This window comes from Haliotis rufescens, unplaced genomic scaffold (genome assembly GCF_023055435.1).
Source record: "Haliotis rufescens isolate VD_foot unplaced genomic scaffold, xgHalRufe1.0.p SCAF_11, whole genome shotgun sequence".
Taxonomy (NCBI): domain Eukaryota; kingdom Metazoa; phylum Mollusca; class Gastropoda; order Lepetellida; family Haliotidae; genus Haliotis; species Haliotis rufescens.
The window spans coordinates 28,174,361-28,200,365 of NW_025963791.1; the positions used below are offsets into that span (position 1 = coordinate 28,174,361).

General features: G+C 41.4%; 1 protein-coding gene across 1 annotated transcript; it reads right to left on the minus strand.

Moving 5' to 3' along the window:
- Positions 1-1,907: 1,907 nt before the first annotated feature.
- LOC124149301 lies at positions 1,908-25,893 on the minus strand. The gene is made up of 14 exons (XM_048392936.1): positions 25,454-25,893; positions 22,834-22,911; positions 21,891-21,936; positions 20,908-21,173; positions 19,438-19,682; positions 18,184-18,394; positions 17,298-17,551; positions 9,769-9,910; positions 8,418-8,498; positions 7,538-7,580; positions 6,493-6,767; positions 5,535-5,764; positions 4,741-5,026; positions 1,908-3,216 (listed from the first exon to the last, which is right to left on the minus strand). Exons 2-14 carry the CDS (start codon positions 22,844-22,846, stop codon positions 2,972-2,974), a joined length of 2,337 nt encoding a protein of 778 aa, XP_048248893.1. The 5' UTR covers positions 22,847-22,911; positions 25,454-25,893; the 3' UTR covers positions 1,908-2,971.
- Between the last annotated feature and the right edge of the window lie 112 nt (positions 25,894-26,005).

Consider the following 26,005-nt stretch of genomic DNA (forward strand, 5'->3'; position numbering starts at 1 on the left):
CCCGTGAAGAACCGGGTTAAAATTGATCTTGATCCGTGACGATCCGTGTTAGAATTGATCTTCAGCAACCAATGATTGTCGTAAGAGGCGACAAACGGGATCGAATGGAAAGGCTCGCTGACTTGGTTAATGCTTGTCAGCGTATCCCAATTGCGCAGATCAATGCTCATGACGTCTGTCATTGGATTGTCTGGCCCAAACTCGATTATTTACAGACTGCCGTCATATAGCTAGAATATTGCTGTGTGCGCCGTTAAACAACAAATCAAGATGTGTTTTGAAGCAATACTTCATTTCGGGGCGGTCGGGTAGCCTAAAGTACTTTTGTGGTTAAAGCGTTCGCTCGTCAAGCCGAAGACCCGTACGTATATAAGCGTCGCTGTTGGATAAGCAGCGCTTGGAATGAACCTCCATTCGTAACCTTATTCACATGGCATAAACTCTTACTACAGGTAAGATACAAGCATGTTGATTTAAATAAATTCATAGGCTGTATGACAGGAGCTCGTATTGTCAACTGACACACCAGAGTCTCTACTGCATAAGGTGTAGTTCGAACCCGTGAGAATTGAACCCGTGATGATCAGGGTTATAATTGATCTTGATCCGTGAAGATCAGGGTTAGAATTGGTCTTGAACCCAAAGATCAAGGTTAGAATCGGTCTTGACCCGTGAAGACCCGGGTTAAAATTGATCTTGATCCGTGACGATCCGTGTTAGAATTGATCTTCAGCAACCAATGCTTGTCGTAAGAGGCGACTAACGGGATCGAATGGAAAGGCTCGCTGACTTGGTTAATGCTTGTCAGCGTATCCCAATTGCGCAGATCAATGCTCATGACGTCTGTCATTGGATTGTCTGGCCCAAACTCGATTATTTACAGACTGCCGTCATATAGCTAGAATATTGCTGTGTGCGCCGTTAAACAACAAATCAAGATGTGTTTTGAAGCAATACTTCATTTCGGGGCGGTCGGGTAGCCTAAAGTACTTTTGTGGTTAAAGCGTTAGCTCGTCAAGCCGAAGACCCGGGTTCGATTCCCGACATGGGTACAATGTGTGAAGCCGTGATATTGCTGCAGTATTGCTAAAAGCGGCGTAAAACTATACTCACTCACTCACTATTCTTCATTTCGGGATGCGTGGTGGGGAGGGTTTGCACCATCGCACCGATGATAACGGTTGATATGGATATAATGAAAAAGATTTAAAAAAACAGTCTCATTAAAATCAGATCCAAGTTCTCGCTGCCGCTAAACAAAGATCTGAGGACATCCCATTACGTGTCACGTCAGAACGACCTTTCATCCGACCAATCAAAGCGTCGCTTACCAAATAAGGAAAGTGACAGTCGGAATGTGTTTTCTAATCATGCAACCTCTAAAATGTTAACACGGCGTATTCCGAACGATAGTTACGGACCGTACTACTGATTCCGTCAAAATTATCGTCGATCTCTCACTTCTGTGGGATAAACATTTGAACGGAGGATGCGTTGCGCAGTACGTGGGAAAAACTGCCATACAATCTCAACCATATATTAGACATTGCGAAATGTTCGTTTGTTCAGTTTTCAAATTTTTAATCGAGAACTGTGTCAACATATTTTTCAAGCGTAGTCTGAAATGGAAGTGGAAATGGAAGCTCGAGAAAGCTGCTTTGGCTGATGTCAACTTCTTGTTAGTCATTTCAGTGGTCGGTCAAGGTTCGCGAAAGGTCGTTCTGACGTGACCCGGCCCGTAATGGGATGTCCTCAGATCTTTGTTTTGCGGCAGCGTGAACTTAGATCTAATTTTAATGAGATTGAACAAAAACCAAACGGGACTAAACAGGAAGGAAAAAAAAGGGAAGGATATATCCATAGCGGTGTCATGTATTCAATTTTTAAAAGTAATACATTTTATCAGTTCAGGACATAATTCAAACGTATCTTCGACTTCAATGTAATTTTTATAACATCAATCATCAATCACTCAATCCTTTGTTCAGTGATCAGGAAGCCACTGTGAAAAATCTTTACGCATTTACACATACGTCTTGATGGCCGGTTGTGGAACAAGTTATGCATGACAATTCTTAACACCAATGTATGATACAAATACTTATCTAAGTAAATACTTATCAAACAAGTGAAAAATGAAATTCGTGTCACAATGTTGGAACATTCTATTTCACCTTGACATTTTCATATCTACCAGGGTTCTATAAACAACTTGTTATCAGTCAGATAAGTTTAGGCCAGAACAGGAAGATTTCTGTTTCTTAAATACAGTTGTCATTGGCGATGTACTCACTGCAATACAATGTGTTGAAGTATGAGAGTGTTAACTCCCATTTTGCCCTTGCCCTTGTCTCCGCCATAAATCTGTCCATAGACTTTATTTTATTGCTGTTGGCGAGCAGGTGTTAAATATTTCCTCATGACATGGCTCTGTGGCAGTATCGAGAGGAGCTGCAGGGTAAGTAGGGGTGGTGGTGTGGTTAGAGTGTTCGCTCATCACATAGAATATCCAGGTTTGATGCCTCACACCCTTACGTCCCGTGGATATACCGGGTTGGAACAGGAACCTAGCAACCAATATTTGTCTTGTGGTGATCAGGGTCGTTACTTGGTTGAACGCGTGTCTTCGTATCCTGACAGCGTTGGACGTTGCTCATAATATCAATCTGAAATATCCTGAGCGCGTCGTTAAACCAACCAACAAACCAACCAACCAAACAAAAAAACATGTGCAGTGCTAAAGGGAAATATTCACTTCAATGAAGGCTATTTTGGTATCGTGAATGTTTGGTACAATGAGATTAAATTGAGTACCAATGTCTCACAGTATGGTTGCCCTGAAAATAAACACAGCTGTACTGAAATTTAGGCATGATCACGAATGTCCAGATATCTGAAAATTACATGCCTTAATAAGACAATTGAAAGGATATATTGTCACACAAAATGACCAATTCTATGGTTGTAGTATTTAATGGGGCACAGCTTTGTCTCTGAAGTAAACTGCCTTGGTCAGCATGGACATGACACAAGGAACAGCCTTCTTTTTATCGTCCTCTGGGTTGTCGGTTTGGGACTCAAACTGTGTCATCAGGTGACTGACTCTAGTAAGAAGTGTCGTTAATGGTGTGTCATGGATATCTTTCTCCTGCAGAACAGACGCGAGGCACTGCATCATCCAAGCTCCCGTGTCCTTGTTCCGCCATGCGAAGAACCCTTCAACAATACAACCTTAAACTTTTTGTGTGTTTTATCGAATTAGTGAGTGAGTGAGTATGGTTTTACGCCGCTTTTAGCAATATTCCAGCAATATCACGGCGGGGGATACCAGAAATGGGCTTCACACATTGAACCCATGTCGGGAATCGAACCCGGGTCTTCGTCGTGACGAGCGAACGCTTTAACCACTAGGCTACCCGACCGCCCCTTTTATCGAATTAAAAAAATATGTATCATACCTAAAAGATGCCTTTCAACAGTTGTCGATAGCACTTTTAATCACCTGAGAAACATGACCTGACGATACAAAGCTGATATATATGTTACAGTTAATGCTTATAATCAGGCCATGCATCATCTTCCCGAGGCAAGAGAGTTCCTTCCACGGTTTGTCCCCCCTACGTGTCATGTACACATTTCTATACAAAATTACATGATAGTTTCTTAAAGAACTTCATCCGTCATGGATCTTAAAATAAACAAAATTCAGATTTTCTTGGGTACAGGGTATTCATGGTCAAGTACCGTATTGATGTTTCATACACTTTTCTGAATTTCGAGTTATTTTGCAATTCATCGTTCTCATTTGGAGTCAAACGGACTGTATACTGACTGAAAATTGCTTATATGACCTGGAGATGTAAAGATGACCCATATACACTTACAGACAAATGAGCGAGAGTACCATATACGGTGGTTTATACATGAAAAAATACTCATATTCAATAGATATTAGATTAGTTTCGATGCGCAAACCGACATAGTGCTATGTTGGGTGAATCGACCTTTATGAACGCATCACATGTGACGTGATAGATCCATGACTCGAGACGCACCACTTGTCTCGTGCAGGATTCGCGTATCAAGTTTGATAATCACGTGCAGCATGGTAACACTTCACTGGTTGTTAGTTTTGTCATTAATTGGTACACACTGGAAACATCTCTTCATAACGTACATACGCCTCTATATATTTCTGACCGCCTCCGTGGTCAAGTGGTAGAGCGTCCGCCCGGAGAGCGGAAAGTTCAGGGTTCGATCCCCGGCCGCGTCATACCAAAAGACGTTAAAAGATGGTACTTGTTGTTACCGTGTCTGGCGCTCGGCATAAAAGGGGCTAAAACAAGGACTGGTCGGCTCGGAGTCAGTATACTGTGTCTGAGTGGGGTATTCATGTTAAACTGCGGCATGGTATCTCAGTGAGCTAGCACAAACCGGCATAGTCCGGACTAGAACAAGCAGTCACACACACACGTGCATGCACGTCGCTATATAAGTGCAATAATCTTGGACGCGACGTTAAACCCAATTTCACCTCAGCTTATATGTTTCTTTGATTCGCGTTTCTTTTGGCGGTGAGTATATACATGTAGATGGGTGAAGCTGACATTGCTTATCTTACCTGGAAATGTAAAGATGGTCCGTATATAAAAAGTTGGGTAAAGCTGAGATTGCTGATCTCACCTGGAGGTGCAAATATGGTCTATATAGGTGTGAGAGTGCTGTTCCGCTCGATCTTACCTGGAGGGATTGCGTACATCAGAAGGAAGTCCTTGTAGATGGGACAGGGCGAGATGGAGAAGACGGGCCCTTGAGCTGGGTACCCTGATTGTCCTCTATCTACTTCTTCTTCGTCCAACTTCGGTTTTTTGTCATGTGACATATCCTTTTGTCCTGGCTGATTATATGAGTTGGGAACTGCATCACTTGCACCTTTGTCTGAACGAGCACCTTGAGTTGTTGGCTGAGCCCCTGTCCCCATAACAGCTAAATAGGCACCCGCATCTGTTCTTGTTCCTCGACATGCCTGACAGAGACGAAAAATATGACCAAAGACACTGGAAACGTAATGGTTCAGTTACCCTACCCTCGGCTATTACCCTTACTATGCTGTACACATTCACCCAAGTGGTGTAGCACTATATTGTTGTTTTTGTTGTTGTTGTTTAACGTCGCACTCAGCAAAATTCTAGCTATATGTAGGCGGTCTGTAAATAATCGAGTCTGGACCAGAATTGTGACTGACATCATGAGCATCGATTCACGCAATTGGGATACCATGACATGCATCAACCAAGTCAGCGCACCTGACCACCCGATCCCGTTAGTCGCCTCTTACGACAAGCATAGTCGCCTTTTACGGCAAGCATGGGTTGCTGAAGACCTATTCTACCCCGGAATCTTCCTGGGTCAACACTATATTGCATGTAGTGCAGGACAAACACAACCTAAGTTGAAATAGAAATTACCCTACATCAGAACTCCCTCATCTTTCACTCAGTGGAACAGTACACGAGTTACAACAGGTACGGTACCTGTATGAAGAAGAGCCTTGGTTTCCCTTCCAGTTCAGGGCAGCACTCGTCGTTGAAGATGCTGACGAGGTGTCTGGTGGTGACGCTCCGACCGTCCACGCCGTAGATGATATCCTGTCGCGACTTCACAGCAGATGGTGGTTCTTCCAACTCTTGATAAGCGCCATGGGACAGAATTGCACAAGCGAAGCAGTCAGCCTTGGTGTGGTTGTATTGCTTGTTGCTGGCAACTGTTGGAAACAGGTTAGCATTATCTGCATAGATATAAACATCCACAGTTCCATGTGAAATCCCTTGGGGAGGATTCAGGGAAAGGGATTTAATCGAATTTAGTCATTTGGAGACTATATCTACTCCCATATCAAAAGCTTTGTTCCAATAATTTTCCTCCACATAAACATCAACGAGAACATCTTATAGATCATTGTATTTATACTGAATCCAAAAAAGTTAGGTATTATTTTTGGGAGGATATTTTCAAAAACTGGTAGGCTCAGTCTTCACTACAAATATATATCCAAAAATGTCCATGAGCCCTTACTTCTTTGTTCAGTATATGATAGCCAGCATGCATTTCCATTTACAAACAAACAAACAAACAAATCAGATATTTAGTTTGATTCTTAATCGTTTGCCCAAATACATGTCAGCCTCATCACCTAAGGCGACTATCCTTGTCGTAAGAGGAGACTAACGGGATCGGGTGGTCAGGCTCGCTGACTTGGTTGATGCATGTCATTGTATCCCAATTGCGTGGATCGATGCTCATGATGTCAATCACATGATTGTCTGGTCCAGTCTCGATTATTTACAGACCGCCGTCATTTAGATGGAATATTGCTGAGTGCGGCGTTAAATGACAAACAAACAAACAAACAAACAAACAAACAAACAAACAAACAAACCTTGTTCAACATTTCACGATGGAGCACGACAATGGGATATCCAAACCACCTACCTTTCAGGAGAGTGCGAACCATTTCGTCTTTCGTTAGATTGTCACAGCGTAGAACCTTGAATCCTAACCTTTGGAACATGTTCTTAAGGTTTGACGCATCCAGATCAGATCCCTTTCTATTGCGCATTCCAGATTCAGGGCCAAACGTCTTGTTATTGATAATGACCGCCATTCCCCTCTCGGGGTAGGTGAAGTCGTACTCATCGCCATTTTCCTTGTGGTGAACAGGTTGCATTTCTGATAGCTTCTTTGCTCGACGATGAGGCTTGAAGATTCTGTGGAACACACGTTGCTTGGAAATGTTTATTGATTTTGAAAACGTTAAAATTACATGTGGTATCTGCGGCATGTTTTACCCCTTTATCTTTAAACTTATTTAACTGAACCACTGTATTGGGTAAACTGAACCACTGTATTTGGTTAACAGAACCACTGTATTGGGTTAACTGAACCACTGTATTGGGTTAACAGAACCACTGTATTTGGTTAACTGAACCACTGTATTGGGTTAACAGAACCACTGTATTGGGTTAACCGAACCATTGTATTGGGTCAACTGAACCACTGTCTTCGGTTAACAGAACCACTGTATTGGGTTAACTGAACCACTGTATTGGGTTAACTGAACCACTGTATTGGGTTAACTGAACCACTGTATTGGGTTAACTGAACCATTGTATTGGGTTAACTGAACCACTGTCTTCGGTTAACAGAACCACTGTATTGGGTTAACTGAACCACTGTATTGGGTTAACTGAACCACTGTCATCGGTTAACAGAACCACTGTATTGGGTTAACTGAACCACTGTATTGGGTTAACTGAACCACTGTCTTCGGTTAACAGAAACACTGTATTCGGTTAACAGGACCACATCAACCAAGTCAGTGAGCCTGACCACCTGATCCCGTTAGTCGCCTCTTACGAGAAGCATAGTCACCTGTCACGGCAAGCATGGGTTGCTGATCATGAAGACCAATTCTACCCCGGATCTTCACTGGTGAATTTAAGGTAACGTTTGGTTGTAAATAATGGATTCCGCTTACTCTCGAAATCTCCTGATATACTTTGTAAATGCTCCATCAGTATCTGAAAAAATATACGAAACTGTTTCTCGGACATATTGTATTCTTGAAAACCAAAATGAAATGAAATAAACTTTGAAATTATATATCTATAAAGCAATTACGATTGTGATAATGACCTCAGAACATGTGATGCCGTCATAATGGTCGGTTCCGGCAATAACGATTTTGACATAGATATAGGCACTTGTATTTATATTATGTGACCCGGGCTATTCCCATAAAGGTAGTGTCTTTGGGGTAGTTTAGTGGTTCACTGGAGATCCGGGTTCGTTATATAAGATGGATAGAACAGGTAGAATAGGTAGAATAGGTGTGTCTCCAAGCGTGATATGGTCACAGTATTCTATAATGAGCAGTAAACCCTACTCACCCATTCACTCTTCTGAGACCGCCTCCGTGGTCTAGTGGTAGAGCGTCCGCCCGGAGAGCGTAAGGTCCTGGGTTCGATCCCCGGCCGCGTCATATAAAAGATGGTTCTTGTTGTTACCCTGTCTGGCGCTCTGCATTATGGGACTTAAACAATAACTAGTCGGCAGGGAGTCAGTGTACTGTGTCTGAGTGGGGTATTCATGTTAAACCGCGGCATAGTGAGCTAGCACTATAAATCGGCGTCAGTCCGGACTAGTACAAACAGCAACACACACACACACACACGTCGCATGCAAGTCGCTGTGTAAGTCTAATAATCTTGGACGCGACGTTAAATCCCATTTCACCTCTTAGGAAACAGTAGATTGTGGTTGATTTTAAATGTTGATGCTATCAGAATATATTTCACCCATGGTACTTTCCGACAGGGGGCATATGTGACAGAAGATCTAGGGTTAACAATACAAACCGTCAAGCGTATCCGAGAGCGAAACACATTCATCTAGACCCTCACTTTCCGATTCCTCTTGAGCCTCGTCGCTAGAAGAAACTGTGAACACAAACATTGCGTCACTTACGCGGATTGTAAAGCTGTGCTAGAAATATTTATCCATAGTGGCACTTCTATAAAATGACAAGCTGGTAATATGACCAAGTGTGATGTATATCCGGCGACGGTGCTGTAGTGCTGGTTACATTATTTGTGACAAAGAAAGGTCTGGTTACTGTGAATGAACTATATGAGATTGTGAGTTCTGTTAGTCAGCCATAGTCAAGCCTCGTCACAACGGCCTGCAAGGAAACATGTCTGATCCGACTCACAAGCATGATACACCTCATCAGGGCACGATGACAAAGTCAGACAATTTATACACCCGATCCAATTTACCTAAAAATGTTTGTTTGTTATTTACCGCCGCACTCAGCATATTCCAGCTATATGATGGTGAGGTGTAAATCATCAACTTTGCACCAGAAAAACCAGTGAATGACATCATGAACTCCGATCTAGGCAGTTGGGATACCATGACATGCATCAACCAAGTCAGCGAGCCTGATCACCCGATCCTGTTAGTCGTCTCTTACGACAAGCATGGGTTGCTGAAGATCAACTCTTATCCATTTTAGTCTTATGACGGTAACGTTATTTTCAGGCCAGTACCATGTGCAGAAGCTCTCGGTCTGTCCAACTGCCTTCGTCGAGCAGTTAATGAGTGAGTGAATATGGTTTTACGGCGCTTTTAGCAATATTCCAGCAATATCACGGCGGGGTACACCAGAAATGTGTTTCACACGGGCAGTTAATGCAGACCTCGGGTCTCTGCAAATGACAATGCCCTGAAAAGTAACATTACCCCAAAGATATTAATACAAACAAACATTAATTTTCGCAGCATGAGTGAGTGAGTGAGTTAGGTTTAACGCCGCTTTTAACAGTATTCCAGTTATATCACGGCGTGTCAGCTTAATGTGGGAGGAAAGCCCGAAGTGATGCAGGTCTCAGACGTTTACCACTTCGGTGAAACCCACGAGCACGGGTATGGTGCTGACAAACCTAGAAACATAATCGGGGCGAACCGGGATTCGAACCCACAATCATAGGTTTCTGGCGTGCCCAAGGGACGCAACTCTGCACAGCGAATCGCGGCGCCTTAGACGACTGTGCCCCGTGCCCCCTTTTCACAGCATGCATCTGTATGCGCTTGGATGTAGACTACAAACAGTGATTACTGCACACAGAAAACAATGAATGCAATGATGATATTCCCGTGACCTTGACCCGGCTATCATACAGTGTATACCGTTTACGTCACACCCACCTGTTGGCGAATCCATTGTCCAACCGGGTATTTGACAGATACTCCTGAAACAAATTCGTTCGAATATAGATAACTTCCCTAACATGAACAGTAACAGTAGCCACAACACAGGGCCCCTGAATGTGTATATGTATATACACACCTACCTGATCTTTTATTCAACAGTCAATCGGTCTGGATGGATATACGTTTGTTTGGCGATATCAACTCCACTTAGCGTTACCGGTCGCGTCTATTTATAAATCACACTGTAGTAACTTTCCTCATAACCGCGTGATAACATTATTCAAGTGAGGCGTTGATTCTCGGGGAATGCTGCATGTACGGTCGACGTCAGTCGTCTCTGTAATTCATAGATCAATACATGTCGAGTCTTTTCATACAACTAACACACTGAAGGCGCGACAGTATATGTCAGTTCGCCGCTTATTTCTTCGGGAATGTTAATTCACGGTTCTGGGTGCTGTTGGTTATAATACGTCTTTTCTGTGTGTCTGGGACCAGCATCACATCGGGCTTTTCTCTCACATCCAGGTGACAGGCTGTGGTATAACTGAAATACTGTTCAAAGCAGCGTTAAACCCAACTCACCCACTCACTATTGCTCATCCACAAAGCCTATCCTAGGTACTGTTGTGTTGTACCTATAGTATCACAAATGTCAAGCATTTAAAACTTTTTAAATATATCTCGCCTCGAGTAGAATGTAAACATCCCTCTATATTATCAACTCATTCCACTTCACTCTACAGTAAAAGTGAATTTAATATTGATTCCATTACGTGGAAATACTAACATAACCGGGGATTAAACATGTTTGTATCGAGTTGAAGCAGCGAAGAAGGGAATCTTGATAATGGGTTTATACGGAATATTTCAAAACTTAATTCAACTGAGAACAACATTGAAAAGGAATTTATATTTTATATGTTGCGTATCAATTTGAAGGATGAAAATGACAATCATTTGGAATATGCAGTTGGTAAGTTTGTGACCATCTTCCCGAGGCAAGGGAGTTAACAAACTAAAAAGTCCAGTTTCCACAACTTCATTAGATACACAGTGTGTACACCGCGTATAACATTTATGCCTCATGTAACTCGAAAAGCTCTCAGAAGATACAGGTCTCGGCGTACTGAAGAAACCAGGAAACGGTGCTTTCGACTGAGGAAGAATGGTAAAACTTGGTGTAGAATTTAATCCCTGGAACGCAGGCTGGATTCCGTAGTGATTCAACTTCTGATCACATATATGAGATATTTATTTTATCGTAAACCCATATTGAATGGTGCCTTTGTGTCCAGATAGTTAATGCATATAAATATTTTAACACAACGACTTTATCGGGCGGTCGGGTAGCCTAGTGGTTAAAGCGTTCACTCGTCACGCCGAAAACCCGGGTTCGATTCCCGACATGGGTACAATGTGTGAAGCCCATTTCAGGTGCCCCCCGCCGTGATATTGCTGGAATATTGTTAACAGCGGCGTAAAACCATACTCATTCACTCACTCACTCACAACGACTTTATCGAAAAGGTATTTACATTATATCTTGTTTGTTTGTTGTTTAACGCCGCACTTAACAATACTACAGCTAAGTGAAGGCGGTCTGTAAATAATCGAGTCTGGACCAGTCAATCCAGTGATTGACATCATGAGCATCGATCCACGCAAATGGGATACGATGACATGCATCAACCATGTCAGCGAGCCTGGCCACCCGATCCCGTAAGTCTCCTCTTGCGATGAGGATATCGCCTTTTACGGCAAGCATGGGTTGCTGAAGACCTATTCTGGTCTGGTTATATCATATATTACAAGTGTGTAAAACATATGATCTGGCAGTCAAACCTATTATCTGTGAACTTTGTAGTCAGTTCTAGGAAATGTCGCTTCGGTCATATGTAAGTGAGTGAGTTGGGTTTAACGCCGTTTTGAATAGTATTCCATTTATATTACGGAGTGTCAGCTTAATGTGGGAGGAAAGGCCGACGGTTACCATAAGATAAGATAAGATAAGATATGATTTTATTTGCGTGTCACGCAGTATAAAAAACATACATTCAAAGTACATGACAAAATATAAAATAAACCATCCTGCCAGTTGGCCCATGAGACACGAGAGATAAAAAATAACTCAGTTTTATGTAAAGAGATTATACTAGTATCATTTAGTGAGATACAAATGCAAAATATATACGAACGTGTGGTAACAGAACCATTTTATAAGTATTTATTTGAAAATGTCCCATTGTTAATAACTTTTGTAACTGTTGAGGAATCCTTTAAGGAAGAATACCATTAAAACTTAATATATTTAGACTTTTATAAATATGTGGTTAAATCCTATAAGGAAGAATAACAATTACTTATGGATCAGAAGTGCACTATTTACAATGCAAGTTGAATTTTTCTTCTTTTATACATAGCAGTAACAACTGCGGCTAGGGGAATAGCTGGACTATCATTCTGCATAACATATATAAATTGGTCTTCTGGGGTTAAACTTCTTAGACAAGTATGTATTGGAGTGAGTTGGGTTTAACGCCGTTTTGAATAGTATTCCATTTATATTACGGAGTGTCAGCTTAATGTGGGAGGAAAGGCCGACGGTTACCACTTCGAGTAAACCTGCGACCTACAAAGCCAGCAACACAATCGGGGCAAGCTGGGATTCGCACCCACGATCTTAGGTTTCTGACGTATGTAAGGGACGCAACTTTGCACAGTAACTACTAGCACATAATCCTTGAAAATGTGAAACTGACGCTTTCTACCTGTTTGACTGCTCACATCAGAATCGGCAGTCAGGTAACTGCGAGCTGTTATTTTAGCAGAGAACCTGGGCAACAGCTATTTAAATACAACATCTGCACGTTTTCAGTTCGTGCTGGTAATGTACGTAAGCTGCACACGCTGCTAAATGAAGCCACCTAACTGCCGAAGAATCCCCGGATATCAACCACGTGATCAAACCTCAATGATGATGTTATATTTCTCAAAATGGGCATTTCTTGAAAAGTGTACTTGGCAATTTGTCATCACAGTAAGTGACAAACCCGGATTAAGATCCTTGGTTTGTCAGCACCACACCCGCGCTCACGGGTTTCAACAAAATGGTAAACGTCTAAGACCTGCGTCACTTTGGGCACAATTATTCTACTGACAGTTTCTTTAAAATTCCAAGAGATTATGATAAGCGATAATTTTTCATAAACATTTTTTCCCCAAAGATATACAGATATGTATCAATTTCGAATTGCGTTAAAATATTCACGTCCAAATATATAATGTTATTCGTCACCTAGATATATACAATAACGTAACGTAATTTTTTTTTATTGATACTTATTTTGTTCCATCTTCCTCTTTAAATTGTCGAATGGTATATCTAAATACGATGCATCAAGTAGCTCTATGAAAAACAAGTAAAAATTTATTAATATTGTTTTCTTTCAAAACTATTCAAGTAGGTCTTCCATTGTCCAATCAATAATTTTACATAAACATTTTCCCCCAAAAGATACACAGATATGTATCAATTTCGAATTGCGTTAAAATATTCACGTCCAAATATATAATGTTATTCGTCACCTAGATATATACAATAACGTAACGTAAAAAATCTTTATTGATACTTATTTTGTTCCATCTTCCTCTTTAAATTGTCGAAAGGTATATCTAAATACGATGTATCAAGTAGCTCTTTGAAAAACAAGTAAAGGTTTATCAATATTGTTTTCTTTCAAAACTATTCAAGTAGGTCTTCCATTGTCCAATCAGATGGTGTGTCATTCATATTATATAAATACAAAAGAAGTGACATACTAGTATGTCATGAAATAATCCTCCAATTGTTCTTTAGGTGTAGGTGGTTATGTTCGGTTGTAGAACGCTTTCAGCACTATCAAGAAGTGTACACAGAGTGACCATACAATTGGGGAATCGAACCCATGTCTGGTTAAAACATTGTCTTGACAGTTTAACATGTATTAAGTACGTCTTTGAACAAAACGAAAAAGAAAAGGAAATTTAACTTTTCGTCGCTTTCTGAATGTGATTCTTCAACAGAACAGAACAGAACTACATTACGCTCAGGCCGAGATCCTCGGCATATGAGGTACAAAATGACAGCAAAATACACATTATAATAGCGGATATGTGGTTAGCCGGAAGATTTTACAATTTGCATTATATATTTACAGAATTTACTAAGGTTTTTTAATACAAATATCTCTTTACAAGTGAAAAGTCATAATCATATTTAGGTCTTTTAGAATATGTAGGTGGGATATACAAAATTCTTTCTTTAGTGAAATATGGACATTTAAAAATATAGTGAAATTCATCTCCAATATCATCAATAAAACACAGTTTACATTTTCTTTAACAAATAGGTATCCCATTCCATCTTCCTTTTTCAATTGGTAAGTGGTGGCATGAAGTACGAAATAAAAGTAGAGGAATAGCTTTATTTAGTGGTAGGGATTTTCTAATTCAAATTGTGGTTTCAAGAGAGAATAGACTACACTTTTTTTTTAATTTTCCACCTCAGAGCTCCAGGTTTGTTTAGCATGATCAGTTAAAATAGAGTGAGCTGTTGCTTTGAGCCAGGAAGATGAAACAGGAGACTGTGACAACCATACATAACTTAAACCAATATTGTTTAGAACATTTTGAATACATGAAATCCAGACATAGTTGTAAACACCTGTATTAAGGATGTAATATACAATAGAGTAAATGATGGATTTATCTGTAAGTAATTTCGACCAAAAGATTAACATACGGGTTTTAACATCAACAGATAACGGAACTCTACCTAGTTCACCGTAAAGCATGCATAAAGGGGTACTCTTTTTAACAGGTAATAATTTTCTTATGAAACAAATATGTACATTCTCAATTTGTTTTAGATTAACAAAACCCCGTAATTCACAACCATATAATGAGATTGGTTTTACCATTGTGTCAAAAAGATATAATTGGCATTGAATTGATAAATTAAGGTTTCGGCTTTTACGTAGTACGAAATACATGAATTTTGTAGCCTGTTGACATAGATTAGCAATGGATGCTTTAAAAGAACACTTTTTATCAAATATAACATCAAGATATTTGTATTCAGTGACATATTCTAAAGGAACACGATCGAGATAAATATCTTTACTCATATCATTTTTATTACCACTAAATATTAGAACTTTAGTTTTATCAATATTGATAGTTAATTTTTAAATTTTGCAATATGATTCAAAATGCTTGATAGCTTTTTGGAGATTCGTTTTTGAGGAAGCGAGAAGGACAGTGTCATCGGCATATAAAAGAGCAAACAATTTAATAGATAAATCTAGCATGGAATGTGTTATTTCTGAATTAATTAATAGACCTGGACAGTCTTTGGACATTAAAAATGTTTCTAAGTCATTTAGAAACAAAGAAAATAGAACAGGTGATAAGTTTTCTCCTTGTCTAACTCCTACAAGGCAAGGGAAATAATCTGATTCAATGCTATGTACCTTAACACACGATTTTATACCACTATACACTTTAAAATTCTGAAACATTTGCCATCTATACCTTGGCTGAACAGTGTACTCCACAAGGCAGTCCTTCTTACATTATCGAAAGCCTTTTTAAAATCAATTAAACAACAAAATAATTTCTTTTTTCTTGACTTAAGGCATTTAAGGGTGAATATGTGATCAGTTGTAGAATATTTTTTACGGAAACCAGTCTGCACTTCAGATAAAATATTTTGATCTTCTATAAAATTTTGGATTCTATTACTAATAATGCTTGTAAAGAGTTTACCAAACAGATACATCCTAACATGCACGGTGTTTCATAATGGTTGTCCCTTGGTCTTAATTCCCCTTAGATTAATTGGAACACACCTTCCAGATGGAAAGAATAATATTTTCTGAGAAGTCAGACCTTGAAACATTACGAAAAACAAGTGATAACGTCCTGTATGCTACGGCTAATCGGCTTAAAAAAAGACAACCTATGCATTTTGTGATAAAAGAAAAACATCATTATATTGTAGAATAGACACTTTCGTAAGCGAGTGAATACCTTATTCGTTAGAGTTGCAGCCCCTTTATCCGATAAAAGACAGTTTTTAGAGTAAATGTCTTATACTAAATTAGTAAAATTGAAGATACCTCATCGTTTGTTTAAAATACTTCCACGAACCCTAGAAATCCCCAAACCCAACAGTAAAGATCTAATATTTTCATGAGGTGATCTTTTGCCTTACAAAGTACACGTTAACCGAGCGGACATCTAGCCGTACACATGGAGAATGGGAGGGGTGATTGATACTTTCTGAGCCTCGCATTCAGTAGAATGACTTGACCCAAAGACGTGCAGCTTAATAATCTCCGTTTATTGTGTGTCCTTTTTGAAGATTTTCACCATGATGACACTCCGTCATCCCAGAACACATAGTCCGTAACCTTTCCAGCTGATGGAACAGTCTTTGCCTTTTTTGGTGATGGTGATGTCAAAAGCTTTCAATTGTTTTGGTGTTGCCCACGAAGTGGTGAACCCAGGTTAACTGCATAATCAAAAATCGTTGCAAAAAACCTCCTGGCTCAGCTTTCAACATAGCTAGATTATCACGAGACATGTTGTGCCTGATGCGTTTTTGATCAGATGGCAGAAGCTTTGGAATCCAAAAAGATGATACTTTCTTCATTCCCAAAGTTTCTATGATAATGGAATGTATTCTATCCTGCACCATGTCTGGTGTTGATCACGTGACCTTCCGGGCATAAACTCTGCTACACACCTCTTCACAATGACACAGTATAGGGGAATACTTCTCTAGTCTTCTCATGTCTACATGGATGTCTTTTGGATGTCTTTTTCACTGCATGTTTCTCAAGTTTGTTCATTTTCCAAGGTCACTGCTTATTATTTACACAGCGAAACAATTTGATCAATTGTTTTTGTGTATATATCTCTTGACATCACGTAATGTTCACAACAAAAGATTTCACTGTTACGCAATTCCCTCTATGTGAGGCTTAGAACGTCTTAACCCTACGGGGACGGTCGGGTAGCCTAGTGGATAAAGCGTTCGCTCGTCACGCCGAAGACCTGGGTTCGATTCCCGACATGGGTACAATGTGTGAAGCCCATTTCTGGTGCCCCCCGCCGTGATATTGCTGGAATATTGCTAAAAGCGGCGTAAAACCATACTCACTCACTCACTCACAACGACTTTATCGAAAAGGTATTTACATTATATCTTGTTTGTTTGTTGTTTAACGCCGCACTTAACAATACTACAGCTAAGTGAAGGCGGTCTGTAAATAATCGAGTCTGGACCAGTCAATCCAGTGATTGACATCATGAGCATCGATCCACGCAAATGGGATACGATGACATGCATCAACCATCTATCTATACTGCAGTACTTCACTTACTTATCAATTTTAGAGAGTGAAGAGTAGATAAGTAGTAGATACTTGAATAACAATCAAGGTGAATTTGACGCAGCAACCATTTAGTTATACTTATACCATATGATCAGACTCTGGATTCTTTGTGCTGAAATAGACATCTTTGCGAAGCATAGACATGATGCAAGGAATGGCTTTCTTTTTATTCATTCCTTTTTTGTCGGTTTTTGCCTCACGCTTTGAAACTTCCCGATTGACTTTGGTAAGCAACGTTGTGAACGACACACCAGAGACGTCTGTGGCTGACATCACTGCCCTGAAAGACTGGACCATCCAGGATCCATGCAATTCATTCCGCCACGCGTAGAACCCTGTCAGTGAAATAGTGTCCCAAAAAATATAACAAACAACTTCTGTGTAAAGAACAATGATATTTTGCAAATATAATTTAGCACAACGATGTTCAGTACAAATAGTGATATTTTGAAAAACGTGGATCTTCTTATTGTCATTACATTCACATATAGCTTAAGCTGGGTTAATGGGTTACATTCAAATATTGAAACCTTGACGTTATGTGTTGTTATAACGTCCAAAACGGGCATGTGTTTTCACATGAAGAAAATCTGTCTGTCGGCCAAAACGGGCATGTGTTTTCACATGACGAAAATCTGTCTGTCGGCCAAAAAGGGCCATATGTTGTCCTTTTAATTCATTTTGAAATAGATGGACAATAAGGACCACCAATGGGTTTAAAATCGCATCTGAATTCTGTGAGAATCTTTACACATTTTACCTCCATAGGTCTCCTAGTTTCAGAGGAGAGGTCGAAATTGCTAAAACAAGCGTTTGTTTGAGGACGCCTAGCAACAATATCTATGTTGTTAAGCACTTAAATACCCTCAGATAAAAATGACTCTTTTATTGCAAAACGATATCGCCGCCAACGGTTGGTGTGAAAGGTGACAGAGTAAGAACACGACTAAAGAATGTTTTAAGTTACCTGGAGGTGCAGCGTACATTATCAGAAAGTCCCTGTATACAGGTGAGGGCGATAGAGTGATCCTTGCCGATGCCTCATCCCGCTGCTCCTCCTGCTGGGCTTCACCATCCACTCGGTCTTGTGTTACCTGTTCACCAGCATCTCCCGGTACGGCCTGCTCCTGCAGCACGACCACATCCATGCCAGCATCCTTGTCATGTCCTCGACAAGCCTGATGTGAAAATATGCAACATGTGTAGCTGTTCTGCAGTTGGAGTGAATATTGTCGCTATTTATAAAGGGGGTCGGGGGTTGAAAACATCGTAATGATAATGCATGTGGAGATTTGAACGTACGCCTTAAAAGAAAAAAGTCAATGGGTACAGTGGGAGAGTGAGTTGGGTTTTTAACGCCGCTTTTAACAGTATTACAGTTATATCGCGGCGTGTCAGCTTAATGTGGGAGGGAAGCCAAGGGACGCGACTCTGCACAGCGAATTGCGGCGCCTTAGACGAAGGGTACAGGTTTTCTCTCTGAGGAATTTGTCTTTATTGGGCCAAATGTTTCCAAACCTGTATTTGGATACTGATAGTGAGATAGTTCATTGGTGTTACCAAAAGAACTTGTCCAACATTGAAACTGGCTTAGTAATACAAAAGAGATCTCAGCCTACAACCCGGTCTTAGTTGCTTACATGCACAGCTACTTTTAATATGTGTAAACTTCTGTTCAAGTCAGGGGGCACGGGTGGCCAAGTCGTCTAAGGCGCCGCGATTCGCTGTGCAGAGTTGCGTCCCTTTGGCACGCCAGAAACCTATGATTGTGGGTTCGAATCCCGGTTCACCCCGGTTATGTTTCTAGGTTTGTCAGCACCATACCCGTGCTCGTTGGTTTCACCGAAGTGGTAAACGTCTGAGACCTGCATCACTTCAGGCTTTCCTCCCACATTAAGCTGACACGCCGCGATATAACTGGAATACTGTTAAAAGCGGCATTAAACCCAACTCACTCACTCACTCCTGTCAAGTCAACGTTAGAGGTATTTTCAGTCAGGGGGTTTGTGGTGGCGCCCAAGAAACCTTCGCTCGTTTATTCGAATCCCAGATTAGCTCCGATTATGTGCCTAGGTTTGTCAGCATCAAACCCGTGCTCCTGGGTTTCACCAAAATTGTAAACGACCTGAGTATCAGCTTTACCTGCAGTCATTTACTTGCTTTAATATTTTAATTTTCTTATAAAATTCATATACTCAAGTAACACATTGATCTATCAGACCTGCAGAAAGAACAGCCTTGGCTTCCCCTTCAGTTCAGGACAGCACTCATCGTTGAAGATGCTGACGAGGTGTCTGGTTGGGACCACAGTGCCGTCCGCGCCATAGAGGATGTCGTGCTTGACCTTAGCTTTATGTGGTTGCGCTGTAGTATCACATTCGTCTATTTCTTTCATATCTCCATGTGACAGAATAGCACATGCAAAGCAATCGGCTAGCCTGTGGTCGTATTCATTATTCCCGGCAACTGCAGAAAGAGTTCGGAAAAGCTCATAAACGTATTGACGTTTTATGATAACAAACATTTAGAGTGATTGAGTGAGTTGGGTTTAACGCCGCTTTTAACAGTATTCCAGTTATATCACGGCGTGTCAGCTTAATGTGAGAGGAAAGCCCGAAGTGATGCAGGTCTCAGACGTTTACCACTTCGGTGAAACCCACGAGCACTGGTATGGTGCTGACAAACCTAGAAACATAATCGGGGCGAACCGGGATTCGAACCCACAACCATATGTTTCTGGCGTGTCCAAGGGACGCAACCCTGCACACACATTGAGACACAATTCCTTGAAATGTATTATACTTTATCACACCATTTGACATGATGAATTGTTGTAAAGAAAGTCATAACGTTAATTACATGGAATAATCAGATTCGAACATCTGCAAACATTGATATCACCTCACACAATTGTCATTGAGAAGTAGTACCAGGGAGAAAGGTGAGGTGAACTGGGGTTCAAAGTCGCGTTCACGGTTTTTACGTTATATAGCGACACCATGCACGTGTATGTGTTTTTTTTGTGGCTGCTTGAACTAGTCCGGACTAATGCCGATTATAGAGAGCTAGCCCAGTGAGATATCATGCCGCAGTTTAACATGAATACCCCACTCAGACACAGTGTACTGACGCCGGGCTGTTTTACCCCCCTAATGCCAAGTTCCCGTTGTAAATCCGCCTGGTGCTCGGCAATAAGAAATAAAACAACTGGAACGGAGTCAGTATACGGTGTCTGAGTGGGGTAGCCAAACTGCGTAGGTAAGTAATATAAAAGCTACAACATGCGGACTAGAATAGCCGCCACACTCGTTATATGAGTAGTGAGTGAGTGAGTGAGTTTGGTTTAAGGCCACTTTTAACAGTATTCCAGTTATATCACGACCTGTCAGCTTAATGTGGGAGGAAAGCCCGAAGTGATGCAGGTCTCAGACGTTTACCACTTCGGTGAAACCAACGAGCACGGGTATGGTGCTGACAAACTTAGAAACATAATTGGGGCGACCCGGGATTCGAACCCACAATCATAGGTTTCTGGCGTGCCCAAGGGACGCAACTCTGCACAGCGAATCGCGGCGCCTTAGACGACTGGGCCACCCTCGTTATATGAGTAACATAATCTTGAACGGGAGGTTAAATCTCATTTCACCGCACAGACTGCAAACTTAGGCGTTTGTAGAGACCATCAGTTTACCTTTTTGGAGGGTCTGCACCATCTGGTCTCCAGTTAGGTCGTCATAGCGCTTCACTTGAAACCCCAGTTTAACGAATATGTCCTCCAGAGTGGTGGCATCGACATCGGAGCCCTTCCTGTCGGCAATGTTGGTGAAGTGTTCGTTATTGATGATCACTGCCAGGCCTCGTTCAGGGTAGTTGAAGTCATACTGGTCTTCGTCATCACCTTGCAAAACGTGTTGTATCTCCTCCAGATTTTCTCTCCGTTGGACAGAGTTAAAGTTCCTGCAGTTATTTCAGAAAATGTAATGAGAGGTAGATTGGGTAAATTTGCTTTCACGTCGCTTTAAGTATTGTATTCGGAACTAATCTGGGATTCGAACAAACGATCGAAGGTTTCTTGGGCGCCACCACAAACCCCCTGACTGAAAATACCTCTAACGTTGACTTGACAGGAGTGAGTGAGTTGGGTTTAACGCCGCTTTTAACAGTATTCCAGTTATATCACGGCGTGTCAGCTTAATGTGGGAGGAAAGCCCGAAGTGATGCAGGTCGTGTATTGCAGTCATTTCACGGTGTGTAGAAATAGTTTAACACGTATACCACAAAACCCATGATCACGGATACGGTGTTGACAAACATTGAAACGTAATCAGGATGAAGAGATATTGAATTGTCCTGTGAAAATCCGGGGTAGAATAGGCCTTCAGCAACCCATGCTTGCCGTAACAGGCGACTATGCTTGTCATAAGAGGCGACTTACGGGATCGGGCGGGCAGGTTCGCTGACTTGGTTAAGGCATGTCATCGTATCTCAATTGGTGGATTGATGCTCATGATGTCCATCACTGGATTGTCTGGTCCAGACTCGATTATTTACAGACCGCCGTCACATATGTGGAATATTACTGAGTGCGGCGTTAAACAACAAACAAACAATGATATTGAACAACTGTACTGTGGAAGATTTTCAAAATTAAATTAAGAAAAGTTAGCTACTTACTTCTTGAATGTGGCGTAATACTTCTCAAATAAGGGGCTTTCCGTATCTACACAGAGAGAAAACAGTACATGGATGAACATGTGACGATACCTACAGGGGTACATATATCTCTATCACAATCATCAGCTCAGTCAGTCTATAGGCGACACATTCGTAGAACACGTCATACAGGATATGTCGGACGGTTTATCGGACCGATGGTTTATCATGGACTATGTAACCATTACATTTGACTGTTAGCATTTGTCGAAGTTATCGTCCACAAAGGAGTCGAGAACAAGTTGCATTGTTGGCCTTCACATGGTCCTTCACATGATTGATATTAACTGTTGAGGACCGACAACCGCTGTTGACGTTCGTGAATGTATTCGTGACGTTTACTTTTTTAGAGTGTAGTTAACACCATTTCAGCAGTCTGTCAGTGAAGCCTGGTTTATAGGAAAGCTAACCTGATCACAATCAGTAACATGATACTCGGTGACCCTTTCGATGTCCAGACACCAGTATCAGTTGAACGTTTCCTCCAGAAAATTAGGAAACATTAACTGCTATATTGATTTACAGCTTAGCAGGAACAGTGAGTGATGTTTGTACTACACATACTACTCAAAACATGGTAAAAAACACCCATGGGTTTTGCAATACCCACCAGCCATGACAGATTAACTACGGTAATAAGTTCTTTAACTTCTTTTGGGTAGAACTTACCAAACTTGCGAGGAGACCCTTGATATTTGAGTGAGTGAGTGGGTGGGTTCTGGGTGAGTGAGTGAGTGGTTGAATGAGTGGTTGAGTGAGTGGTTGAGTGGTTGAGTGGTTGAGTGAGTGAGTGAGTGAGTGGGTTCTGGGTGAGTGAATGAGTGATCCAAAGATCCAATATGTTACACAAAGATCCAATATGTTACACAAAGATCGAATATGTTACACAAAGCGACATACTTACCCAACTGCGCCATAGCGGAGTCACAACAACCACAGATCACCACTGCACATACAGATCACCGACACTCCAAGATACACCCTGCAACAGCAATAAGGATTATAAGTTCAATTTCATTTTGAAAAGGCTTAAAATATAAACCAAACCATAAAAAAGGTGCATCTTCCTGCAATAGAGTGTGACAGCCGTACCATACAGGTGTACACATAAATCCTGCATGCTTTATGTCACGGGGTATGTCTAACTCTACAACCTCTTTCATGACTCTTCAAATGTAATACACCAGAATATAATGGGTTTCCCGGATCTGATACATACACAGTCGTTATATTGTTAACTGTAGTGTTCTGGGCCCCGCTCCACAAAGCGATCTTAGCGCTAAGTTGATTGTAAGTCCCATTCTTTAACACTGACTTACGACAATCGTAGAGCTAAGATTGCTTTGTGGAACGGGGCCCTGGGCCCCGCTCCACAAAGCGATCTTAGCCCTACGACCACCGTAGGCCTATGTTAAAGTATGGGAGTTACGATCGTCTTAGCGCTAAGATCGCTTGGTGGAACAGGGCCCTGGTGTGTGCTACCTCATTCTCAGGACTGACTACACTTCGCACGATCTGTATAATGAATTGCCCCCACGCATTGATATAACTGTAATACTAAACCTAACTCAATAACTGATTACGTCCGTTAGAGTAGGTCAGACTCTGACCAATCGCGTTCTCTTTCCCCTCTGGTGTACGCGATGGGCGTAACGTACAGTAGAGAGCGTGACTTCAAAGAAGTGAACCCAGGGCCGCACAAACACGTACAGGTTCTACTACAGCGAATCAGAAGCAGTTTGGACAGTGCTGTTTTCGTAGGGAGCCTTCAGTGCATATCGAGAGATGACTGCATGCTGTGATTGGAGGATATTCTATAAGATTTTTATGTCTTTCAAATGTACATCCATCCAGTTATTAAAACTGACCATGTTTTTCTATATTTAGCGCTTTCTTTTTCAACAGGATGACTTATGCTGAATGTGACCACAGCTATTTTCAAGTAGGTGACATTTGGTGCGAAACTGGGGGTGGTGTGTTTAGCTTCCTGTACTCGGAAAAGGAGCTGGCTAAGCTGGTCATTTTTTATTTTTTTTATTGCTGCTCTAAGGCCAAACTGTGCACACACGTACAGGTAATAGCTGTTGAATGCTTAGTTATTTAAAAAAATATAACGTTACTATAGAAGTCTATGGGAAAACATTTGGTTGTGTGTAATCTGTAGGGTTGTTTGGAAACTGGGACACAACGAAGAACTCCGTGCTAACCTCTTATCACGTGACGCACTCGACACTCACCAACTTTGTTGTGACAAAACGACATCCGATATTGACTCAACAATTGTACTTTTCACTGAAGTTCTGTGTGACACTGCGCATGTCATGGTGAAAAATAGAGTTGTAATAATCACGGTTTGGCATGGTTTGCACTTGACAATTACCTAACATGAAGAAACATACACACAAGCGTTATAAGAGGTGACGTGAAATGGGGTTTAACGTCGGGTCCACGACTTTTGCACTTTTATAGCGACGTACATGAACGTGTGTGTGTGTGTGTGTGTGTGTGTGTGTGTGTGTGTGTGTGTGTGTGTGTGTGTATTCTTGTACTACTCCTTACTAAAGCCGATTCTATAGTGCTAGCCTACTGTAGTACCATGCTGTTGAATCCTCTTGTACGCATGGTATACAACATTATCCTGACTGTTTCTCTTGTGGAGAGTGTATTGTCACCAGGAGTCTTTATGCATAGATCTAAACAGACAAAGAACCTCACTGAACGCCTATATTTCTAGTTCAGGAGGGTAAATCAATGAAAGGGAATTGACTATTTGATGGTTATTGAACGATAGCAGTTCATTGATACACCTGAAGCTTAAGTTAAACTAAACCGCCAAATTAGCTTGTTTAGACTTTGCCAAACCGAACCGAATTCTAATTATGACTTAAGGTAACAGATCGGCAAGAAGGGGAACACATTTGTGCCCATGGGGATGCCTACTTCTTGCCTAAATATCTTACCTCAAAATTTTAGATATACTATTTACACATGTATATATTCGGCAACGATGCAGTTTACCGGGCGCAGCCCGAGCTCTACCATCCGCTCAATTACCGCGCTATAGTGCCACGCTGTCTCGTTATACCGTTACCGTGCCTCACGCTCTGGTGACTCTCGCTTCACGATCCAACACCCGTTCTCGGTCTTAGGGAAACTTACACATCTTTACCATCAATCACCCGTTCTCGGTCTTAGGGAAACTTACACGTCTTTACGATCCAACACCCGTTTTCGGTCTTAGGGAAACTTACACGTCTTTACGATCCAAAACCCCTTTTCGGTCATTAGGGTCAGCTGGCTTTGGGCAAGGGTTAGCCATAAATTCTAAACTTTTCAAGCGTTAATCCAGTTAATCCCATTGGTCGGTCATGTTGACATAAACAATTGCGGGTGTGGTTTCAAGAAAAGATGAATGGGAGAGCGGGCCGTGACGTCACACGCATGCGCAATTCATTGTTTACTGAATTACACTCTAGACATGTACAATTTATTGATATTTCGCGTAAAAGACCCAATTTACTTACCAGTAAGCTTTCCGATCAAGGTTTTATCACCCACGACATGGTCGTGTCCATCCAGACATCCTGTGGTAGACATGCAGGGGAATCTACTAAATATGACACTTCACTCATGAACAAGAGGAAGCTCCGGGTTTCGATCCCTGCCACGTCATACCAGAAAACGTTTAAAGATGGTTCTTGTATTAACCCTGTCTGGCGCTCGGCATTAATGGGCTAAAACAATGACTGGTCGGCTCGGAGTTAGTACACTGTGTCTGAGTGGGGTATTCATGTTAAACTGTGGCATAATATCTCACTGGGCTAGCTCTCTATAATCGGCATTTGTCCGGACTAGTTCAAGCAGCCACAAACACACACATACACGTGCATGCGTGTCGCTATATAAACGTAAAAATCGTGAACCACTTCGGTGTAACCCATGAAGCACGGTATGGTGCTGACAAACCTAGAAACATAATCGGGGCGACCAGGGATTCGAACCCACAATCATAGGTTTCTGGCGTGCCCAAGGGACGCAACTCTGCACAGCAAATCGTGGCGCCTCAGACGGAGAAA